This window comes from Ceratotherium simum, chromosome 9 (genome assembly GCF_057802395.1).
Source record: "Ceratotherium simum simum isolate JZ-2026a chromosome 9, ASM5780239v1, whole genome shotgun sequence".
In the NCBI taxonomy this organism is placed as follows: domain Eukaryota; kingdom Metazoa; phylum Chordata; class Mammalia; order Perissodactyla; family Rhinocerotidae; genus Ceratotherium; species Ceratotherium simum.
Genome location: NC_141908.1, coordinates 77,832,063 through 77,842,567, shown reverse-complemented (window position 1 = coordinate 77,842,567; position 10,505 = coordinate 77,832,063). Strand labels below are relative to the sequence as shown.

At 45.2% G+C, this 10,505-nt stretch overlaps 1 protein-coding gene across 1 annotated transcript in view; it reads left to right on the top strand.

Annotated features, from left to right (window-relative positions):
• MPP4 (MAGUK p55 scaffold protein 4) overlaps positions 1 to 10,505 on the top strand; it is a 35,263-nt gene continuing 24,758 nt past the window's right edge. The window contains exons 1-7 of the mRNA XM_014784740.2: positions 1 to 84; positions 1,151 to 1,272; positions 3,518 to 3,595; positions 5,695 to 5,775; positions 6,930 to 7,061; positions 7,727 to 7,808; positions 8,996 to 9,081. Coding sequence (XP_014640226.1) covers positions 6 to 84; positions 1,151 to 1,272; positions 3,518 to 3,595; positions 5,695 to 5,775; positions 6,930 to 7,061; positions 7,727 to 7,808; positions 8,996 to 9,081 — 660 coding nt within the window. The 5' untranslated portion in view covers positions 1 to 5. The remainder of the gene's footprint in view (positions 85 to 1,150; positions 1,273 to 3,517; positions 3,596 to 5,694; positions 5,776 to 6,929; positions 7,062 to 7,726; positions 7,809 to 8,995; positions 9,082 to 10,505) is intronic.

Here is a 10,505-nt window from a genome sequence, read left to right as displayed (position 1 = left end):
GGAGGATGATACAGTCAGATAAAGGAGCAGGTCTGCCAGACAAGAAGGACAAGACACTTTCCACAGCCACCAATCCAAAGAATGGTACGTGGAGTCTGGATTCCTGTTCTAGACCAGAAAGGCCTTATGCTATCGCTCCAAATATGTGATCAAATCTAGGGGTGGAAATTCCGATGGATTTGTTGTGATTCCTTTAAGGAGCTTGTCCTGCCACGTCTGTAAGTGTTAAGTCTAAGCAACTTTCAAAGAAGGAAGGAAAGAAATTAACACAGTGGATTCAGAACCTCTTTTTTTCCTACCCCACAATGTTTTCTTTGAACGTGGGATTTCACAACTTGTTCACATTCATAATATCACTGCAACAAATGGGATTTCTATGAAAACACTTGTAAAAAAGTCAAGCATTCACTAAAATCTGTTCAGTCCCTTTAATCAGCGGAATCCTGAGATTTGCATTAAAAACCTATTGGGTTGGGCCGGCCCCGTGGCTTAGCGGTTAAGTGCACGCGCTCCGCTGCTGGCGGCCCAGCTTCAGATCCCGGGCGCACACCAACGCACCGCTTCTCCGGCCATACTGAGGCCGCGTCCCACATAGAGCAACTAGAAGGATGTGCAGCTATGACATACAACTATCTACTGGGGCTTTGGGGGAAAAAAATAAATAAATAAAAAATTAAAAAGAAAAAAACCTATTGGGAATTAGAGTTTTGCAATAAGAATTTTCAGAAACGGTAAAGACAAATGACGCTCTGTTTGAATTAGAGGAGGATCCAGAAAACGACTAGGTAATTTTGGAGTAAATCAAAAGCTTATAGTAAGACTGGGGAGGGGAAAGCAATATTGCTCTCATCAAGTCTTCCGTCTGTGTACTGTGAGCTATTACTTCATCTCATGTTGGCAACAGCCCCATGGGAAAGCTAGCATGTTTTCATTTTGCCACAAAGAAACTGGCATGTTTAATAACCGTTGGGTGACTTTCTGAAGTTCACACAGTAAGTGACAGAACAGGGCTTGAAGGCAGATCTTTTGGCCTTAAATCCGGTGTCATCTCCTCTCCTCAGGCCCCTATGGCACGTCCCAGCTGAGTTATCTTTCATATCCTCACCTGCCTTTCTTTCCACCTCGCATCTCTGCCCTCTCCCTTGCCTAGGTCTCTCCCAAATCCTGAGGCTTGTGCTACAAGAGCTGAATCTGTTCTACAGCCGGGACGTGAACGGAGTGCGTCTCCTGTACGACCTCCTCAACTCCCCGTGGCTGCAGGCTCTGCTAAAGGTGAGCACTCTGGTGATCAGAATCCTTTGCTCACTGTGGGGGCAGAATCTACTTGTCCAACAGTGTCACTCGTCAGTTGGCAAGAAATTTCAACTTGGACAAAGTTCTTAGAAGCAATCCTCAGAGAAGAGCTACACAAACCTCTTAGCTTAGGAAGGAATTAACTTAGGCAGAAAAGAGTAGCTCCTTTCTTCTCCCCCAACTCCTTTCCTCCAGAGACCCCTGAGACCACAAAGCAGCCACCATAAATGGCCATTGGCAGCACCTTTAGCAGATGAAGGGTCTACAACCCTTCATCCTTGAGGCCAACTCAGAACAAACAAAAATGCTTTTAAAAAATTATTCCTCTTTGGTTTTTAACCCCGGGAAATGAGATATCTACACTTCTGTTTAGATATCTTACGTTTTTTTTTTTTACCCTGAAGATGTCTTCTTTTTTTAAATTTGGCTAAAATTGTATGCACTATACAATAGCATCTGACTAATTTGTTCTTCTGAACAAATGTTATTATTAAGAAAGATCATTTTGAAGTTATTTTTTTGGGATGTGGGTGTTTCCTTCACTTAAGTGTGAAGTGTGGTCAGCCTTATGATGCGTGCTAATATTATATTCTTTAAAATAAGAGAAAAGTGGCATCATATTTAGCATGAGCAAAGAAGTATTCCTCACAGAACTTGTTTTAAAATGTTTGATTTCCTTTCCATTCATCTGTTGTTGGCCACAGGTTTTTTTCCGTGTCTTGGCTATCGTGAATACTGTGCAGTGAGCGTGGGCACGCAGATATCTCTTCCAGATAGTGATTTCATCTCCTTCCGATATATACCCAGGAGTGGGATATACAATGGAAAAAATTATTCAGCCTTAAAAAAGAAGGAAATCTTCCCTTTTGTGACAACATGGATGGAGCTTGAGGGCATTATGCTAAGTGAAATAAGTCAGACAGAGAAAGACAAATACTGTATGATCTCACTTGTGTGTGGGATCTGAAAAAGTGGAGCTCATAGAAGCAGAGAGTTGAATGGTGGTGGCCATGCGCTCAGGGATGGGGGAAATGGGGAGATGTTGGTCAAAGGGTACAAACCTCCAACTATAAGATGAATAAGTTCTGGGGTTCTAATGTACAGCATGGTGACTATAGTTAACAATTTTGTATTGTGTACTTGAAAGTTGCTAAGAGAGTAGATCTTAAATGTTATGACAACATACACACACAAAATGGTAAATACGTGAGGTGATGGAGGTGTTAACTAACCTTATTGTGGTAATCATTTTGCAATGTATGCGTCTATCTGATAATCAACATGTTGTACACCTTAAATTTACACAATGTTATATGTCAATTATATCTCAATAAAGCTGGGGGGAGAAAAAACCACCTGATTTCTACCAGGCACTTTTTCCTCCTGGGATTAGCTAAAGCGGGGGTTTACTCACCACTGGGAGGCTGTCTGTGCTTTGTGCTCCCTGCATCAGTCCATCAGCTTCATCACACCCAGGGAGGCTTGAATGTTGGCACCGAGGTAGAGCAGGGAAGCACCGTCATCCCACATCCGATGGGGGAAGGGCTGGGCTGGGCTGGCCTCTTGGACTCATTTCTCCATCTGTTAAGAGAAGCTAGATTCCTGAAATAAGACTAAGGGCTGCACTGTGGAGCTGGGCAGGCTCTGGTGTGCTCAGCCCAGCCCTAGATCCTGGTGTGGAAGGAAATTCCCAAGAGTCAGCAGAGACAAAGTTGGAATTTTTATAAATGAACTTTTACTGGAGAATTAAGGGAGGAAAAGGAAACAAAAGACAAGAGCAGAGTACAAACAAGCGTATGTAGCATGCCTGGCCTCTCATTCAGTTCCTTTGGTGAAGCCTGAGCCATGCAGCTTCGGCCGTGAGCAGCTGCCCAGCACAGAGGTTCTTACAGGTCTCTGGCCCCAAACCCCTATTGGTTTCCCGGAAACCCCACTCTTACTTGGTTTAACAAGAGTGAAAGTTTGAATTTCTTTTTATCAATGATATTGGTTGGGGAAGATCAATTTCTGGTGGCAGCCAATACTTAAGCCTTGGAAGCATTAGGGCCACCAAACTTGAGTGCATTTCTCTTTGACACCTAGAGACACACTTATTAACGCTACCACACTCGTGCTACTCGGCTGCTGGTGCCGTTGTCCGGCCGTTTCTTCCCTTGGAGAGCCTTAAATCCAAAATGCTACAGTCATGTCATCATGATGCCGTTCCCGCTGTGCCCTTCTGCAGGTCTACGACTGCCTCCAGGAATTTAAGGAACAGAAGCTCGTGCCTGCCACACCTCATGCACAGGCATTATCCTGTGAGGTAAGGAGACTTTCGATCCACAGAACAGTAGAGCTTTAACGTGGTGCCGTTCTACTCACAGTGCTAGTTTAAATGAATTAAGACTCTAATGGAGAAGTTTGGTTAATGATTATGCATTTAATAAGTGTTTCTAATTGAGCTTTAATGGAAGGAAGAAAATTGGCCTATCTCTCCAAATCAAAACAAACAAAAAAATGACATTTTTGGTGTATATCTGTTTCTCTTTTTTCCCAAATCTTGGACTGAATGAACCCTATGTAAACAGGGTGATGCTGTTATGCTAATGATTCCTGAATTCATATCTCTAGCTGGGCTCTTTCCCTGAACTCCAGAGTCTCATATCCATCTGTCTCCTCCCCATCTTACTTAGAGGGATGTTCAGTGGGCCCCTCAAACTTGCGCTGTCCCAGACGGACAGCCACTCCTCTCCCAGCCTTTTCTCTCTCGGTGATGACATCTTGTTCTTGCAGTGCTCAGGCCAAAACTCTTTGGGGTCGGCTTTGACTTTCTCTTTCTTTCACACCTCACACCCAATCTGTCAGCTCTAGTTTCAAAATGTATCCAGAATCTCACCGCCTCCACTATAGCACCTGATGTGAACCACCACCACCTCCTGCACAGACAGCTGCAGCGTAGCCTCCTGCCCCTTCCCGGCCTCCTGCTTCTTCCCCGGTCCCTGTAGTCTATTCCCAGCACAGCAGCTGGAGAGACCCCTTTAAAGGCCAGTCAAATCACGTCACTCTCTGCTCAGGTCCTGCCAGAGACGTCCCATCTCAGGGTAAACATGAAAGTTCTTACAGAGCCGGACATAGTGTGGCCCCACCACCTCTCTGGCATGCACTCTCTGCTCTCACTTTCTCCCTCTGCTCCAGCCAGATGAACCCCTGGGACGTCTGGTCCGTGTGCTCCTGCAGCCGCCCTCGCCCTCGCTCTCTCTACGTCAGGAACGCTCCTGTCTGTACAGCCCCATGACTGGCTTCCTCGTCTCCTTCGTCTCCTCTCAGACGTCACCTTCTCCCTGAGGCTTTCCCTGTCACCCCAGCTAAGATTGCAGTCCCCCCAGAGCACTCCCTATCCACCTGCCCTGCTTTATTTTTCTTTTTAACTCTTCTCACCATCAAATAAAACTATCTCTTTCACATACCTATTTTATTTGTTGTTGGTGTCTCCTCACTAGAATGGGGATTTTTGTCCAACTATTCACTGCTGTATTTGCATCACTCACAACAGTGCATAGCACACGGTAGATGTTCAATAAATGTTTGCTGAATGGATGAATAAACGTAATCCACTTTATTATTATTTATTGCCCAAACCATATTAAAAGAAATAGAAAAAAAAGAAGAAGAAAACGTACCCTCAATTCCAGTGATCAACAACTCACATTGTTCTCAGTCGTCTACAGGAAAACACATGTGATATTTTATTCAGTTGTGATCCTAGTGAGTGGAGGTAAAGCATAGTAAACTGCTGGCTTTCATTAATGATGCTTGACTGCTGAAGATTCTTGGGGCTCATTAAAGGTCTTATATCCTGTCAGGAAGCAGGTCTACACCTAAATCACAGGAGAGAGATCGGAATTTATTCTGTTTAGCACTTTTTTATTGCAACAAACATTAAAATTGCTAATCAAATAAGAAGGCCTAAAATGCAAATTGTGATTCCTGTTTTTCCAGTTGAAGAATGGGGCATCCCGTGGGATTAAGCTACCTGAGTTCTTCAGGTATGCGAGCCTGTACCTGGGGAACTCAGATCCCTTACCTCGCCCATCAAGATTCGTGTCAGCAAACAGCTGTCGTAGAGCTGCTGGAGGGGAGTTGCCTTGGTGCATGTGATGGTACAAAACGATGTTAGCTTTTCTTCCACGCCTGTGGTGTGCCAGGACTGGGGCACTGGGGTCTGGATCTACCTGCTGTAGTAAAGTTTAAAGAATAAGGAAGGATCCCAGGCCCTGACTTGAAAGATGAGAAAGAAGGCTTTAATAATAGCTTTCTTAGGTCAATATCATGGTCAGAATATCTGTGATCCAGCCTGGGTGAGGTTAACTAACTGATGAAGATTCTAAAAGATGTCACAATATATGCTTTTCCACCAACCAGGTAGTGGAGATATTACGTGAAACTCCTAATTCCCCTGACATCCAAGAGCTGAGACACATCCTCCAGGCTCCACACTTTAAGGCAAGTGCCTGCTGAAATAGCCACGATACCCCCGTCTGGCACACAGACAGTGGGGAAGAAGAAAGAAATGTGATAGAAAATGTGCTCTCTGAACAGATGTTGTGTGATTGTACATGGGTGACCAACAGATTGTATTTAAAGACGTGGGGCTCAGAAGTGACTGGCTCAGTGTTGTCAGTCGTGGAGCCAAGCTCGCCATATTTATGAGGTGGCATCCAGCACTGTCTATGGTGTCCTGTTTTCCCCTGCAAAGCCATTGTCCCTCTAAAATTCTGGGAGGCAATCAGGGTTGCCTGATTCCCAAGTTCCTCTCCAACTTGGGAATATTTTAAGTTTTGGATAAAGTGTGTGAAGGTATTTGGGAAATACTGTACAGTGATGATTGGCTCTGTGAGGGAGTACATGAAGAACACTTGATTGCAGAACAGAAACCTATCTCATGCTACCCATAGAGCTTGAGATCAATTTATCAACAGATTAGAACTTCAAGAGAAAGTCTGCATTTGGAGCAATGGAATTTACGAGTCAAAAATTTTATTCCACAAGATAACCCTGGAGAATTTTCTGGCTTCCAACAGAGTTCTATCCACCAGTCTCAGGTGGGGCTGTAGAATGACGACTTGCCACCCCATGACTTGAAAATTTAACACAGTCGCCATTAGAAGGAACTCTGGGTTCATACCCTACCTCAGGGAACTGCTTTTCCTCGTGCTCTTCCACACAGGCCCTTGGGAGTCACTGACAAACGAGACCAGCAACATGTTTTGGTTACTGCCTCCCATTCTGCCTTAATTAGGGAAAATGTTACAAAAATTCTTTTGTAATTCGAGCATATGGAATCCCCATGGATTCCATGGGTTTCTAGGAAACGAGAAAGCGACAGAATACATTTTAGCAGAAATGCAATGATATATTATGTGTAGTTTAGCCTCTCTGTGCCTCGTTTCTTTGTCTGTAAAATGGAGACAGTAAATGTACCTGCCTCCCACGTATTGTGAAGATTGAGTTAATCCAGATGAAATGCTGAGAACTGTGCCTGGCGTGGACGTGTTGGTGGTGGTGGTTGTGTATCTTACATAGCACTGGGTCACCATCTTCCAGACGGGCGTGTCCTCTGCCTGACACTTGTTCTCCTGTTCCTTCTCTGCTCGCAGGCCTTGCTCAGTGCCCATGACACGGTGGCTCAGAAAGATTTTGAACCCCTTCTCCCCCCACTGCCAGACAACATCCCTGAGAGCGAGGAAGCAATGAGGATTGTCTGTTTGGTGAAAAACCAACAGCCCCTGGTAAGGAAACCATTTCATCTTTTCATTTAGAATTATACCATGGTTAATTGTGAACTAAGGCATCTCTAGTAGTTACTTGGGCAATAGTCTTGTCTGTGGTCACAGATAGAGTCTGACGCATTCAGAAAATGTGAGGGGAGTCCATGATAATAATGGCTAAACTCGTCTTAACTACTTTTACCTGTGTTTTCAAACACATTACCTATTGTAATATTTTCACTAGGAAAGATTTCTGCTTAGTGTTTTTCTTTTTTGAAAGAGCTGTGAGAAATAAGACATATATTTTTTAATTTTATTATTTGGTTTTTTGACATGAACATATATTTCACTCAATTCCGATGTATTTGCCTAAGTTTTTTCCTCTATTAATGGGAAGGCATTAATTTGATTTTCTAAGAATTTTCTACAAATAGTCCCTTTGATTAGGTTGTAATTGTGGGAGCTTTCTTTTCTCTTTGGAAGGATCTAAATATTCTTTTATGTCTATGTGGTTGAATAGAGACCTTGGGAGGCCAAGGTTGAATGGCCTCTCCTGTTCCACGGCATGGTATGGTCCTGGTTGGTATGAATACCCTCGTCTGAAAGACCAGAGCTACATTGAGGGAAGCCACCAGAAAAACGGTCATGGTGGGTAAAAGAGAGATCCCATTGTACTGTCTCCCCAGGGAGCCACAATCAAGCGCCACGAGATGACAGGGGACATCCTGGTGGCCAGGGTCATCCACGGCGGGCTGGTCGAGAGGAGTGGTAAGCAGGAGCAGCAGAGTACAAGTGTCACCAGAAAAATAGGAAACTCTGGAAATGTTCAGTCTTCTTCCCAGGGAAACCCCTGTTTCTTAACTAAGGTCAGGGCTTGAGTAAGTTCCGCTGCTTGGTTACTAAGAAGGAAGGAATAAATGTTCCAGAGAAATCCTGTTCCCCTCGTCCACGGAGTCCCTCCCATTGTGGGCACTATGTTAATGTTCTCTTAGTTTACATTCTCGTGGCATCCTAATACGGTGAGTATTAGGCCATTTTATAGATGAGGAAACTGAGGCTCAAAGAGATTAAGAACTAACTAGCTCGAGGTCACAGTTTGAGTCAGGGTTCGAGTCCAGGTCGGCCTCACTCTATATTCCCAACTTTCACTCCTCACTTGGTCCTCTGCTTTCAAAAAGGCCCGGCCCTTCCCCAACTTGAAAAGCCTTTGCTTGTCCTTACTACCAGTGAACCCATTTCCGTCCTTTCCCTGCTGCGCTTCTGAAACGAGCGGTTCTGGACCTGCTGCCCTGTGTCCTCACTGCCCATCACCCTGGAACCTGGCCCAGGGGCACCCCAACATTCTTAGAGTAATTACCCCAAGGATTTCCTCGGTGCTAAGTCTGCTGGCCCTTCCTTTGGCCCCAGTTTTATTTTTATTTCTCTAGCACATTTGATGTCATTGACCAGAACTTTCTCGAAGTTTTCATCATCCTTGGTTTCTGTCCCATGACGTCATTCTGTGTCTTGTCTTCGCTCTCTGACGGCTCACTCTTTCTCTCACATTTCTCAAGGCTTGACCTTAACCCCAAATTTCTCCACATTTTCTCTTTTGAAGAATGCCCTCCCCTTTCCTTTTCGTTTACCATTTACTCGTGGCCCTAACATCTTTACTTTTATCGTCTTACCAGTGTGCCAGTTCCATTTTACATCAGATTAGCAAAAATAAAAATATCACCATCACCCAGTGTTAACACCCAGTGTTGGCAAAAATGTGGAAAATGCAATTCTCCTGCACTTTGATGGTGGCAGAAATAGGAATAACCAGTTTGCTTTATTATTATTATTTCACGATAAATTTTAAAACGTTAGAGCATGCTGTGTTAGCGAGTTTGAGAAATAGCTTTGGGATAACTACCTCTATTTTTTGCCAATTTCTGTGTTCCCTTCTTTGTTTTGTGTTTTTGTTGGCTCAGGGTTGTTATACGCTGGAGACAAACTGGTAGAAGTGAATGGAGTCTCAGTCGAGGGATTGGACCCTGAGCAAGTGATCCACATTCTGGTAACAGTCTCCTCTTTGCCTTCTTCATGACTCAGCGCAACGTCACGGCTGAACTGGGCCTGTCCAGCCCACGGTGCACACTGTAATGAGGGGGTTTGGTCCCTCTCGGCATCTTCCTTTCTCTAGGTCCCCAGACCTTGTCTGTTTCTGTGTAGCTTGTCCCCTTCCTTCCCGTTCCCCCCAGAAGATCTGGTCCCTACTGGGAGCCTTCCCTTCCCAAGCTGCTCTTTCAGCCTCAGGAAGACTGACAGGTTCCCCAGCACAGGTCCCTCATCACCTGGGTTGCTCCATTGGAAACTGAGCCCAGGGTGGGCAGAGTGAGACTTTGGAGGAGAGTCTGAGCCTGAGCAAATGCTCCCCTTACATTTTTAAGCAGCTAAAATGCACTTAACAGCTTCCTTGAGGCAGCTTTGGGGTAGGAATGAAGCCATCAGAAGGCAGCATACGGGGAGGGGGACATCCTTGCTGGCCCTGCCACTGTCCTTGGTGGTTGGAACTGGGGATTTATGACCTGATTATATGAGCCTTTGGTCTCTTTTAGGTCCTCATTCTCACCCTTCAAACCATGGCCTGAATCACAGTCCACTTGTCAATAGCCGAGTGGTATGCCCTGCTCATCTCCGCCATGCACACCCAAGTGTGGGGTCTACGCTTGATTACTATATTGTATAGACTAGTGGTTCTCAGACTGGGTTCCTGGGGGAACCTCTCTGTTTTCATAGATGTGCCTCAGGGACTGACATGAGGGGTGGTATTATAAGGAATCTACCAAGCATCTAAATATTTTGCACATCACTGCTGCAAGATTCTGAGTGGTATACAAGATACTGCAAAGGGAGCTTAAAGACTGCCCGTCAGACACACACGCCTCTACCTCAGCCTTTTGGTGCCAGCCGTGGAGCTGCCAGGACAGTGGGATTGTGCAGTTCCTAAGAGTGAGTTCAAGGTCTTGCTAATCTCTGGATCTGCAATGCCTATCTCTGTGTATGTGACAGGGGGATTCTTACCGCCCCATCAGGTTAAGAACTTCTCTGTCTCCTCCAGATATTTGAGGGCCCCCCATCCCACCATTAGCTTGGAAACTTGTCAGTCCCCCTAGAAGACTTGGGAGCCTCTCATCTTCCCCATCAGACTGCGCTGCCTGGTGCAGAAATAGGTGTTTAGGAAATAATTGCTGACGGAGGTATGAGGAGGGAAAGTCAGACCAAGAGCTTATCTCCTTCCACGGTGCCTGTGGGAAGAAGACCTTGCTGAGTGGGGTGGTCCTGGTGGCAGCGAGATGGAGGGTCCCTGGGAGAGACCAGGCCTCAGTGTGAGTTTTAGCAGACCAGAGACCCTGGAACCCTGCAGCAGGGCAGAGCTAAATTTCTTCCTAATTTCTACTTCTGGGTGGTGATATTTAGCAGTTGAACCATTGAAAACGC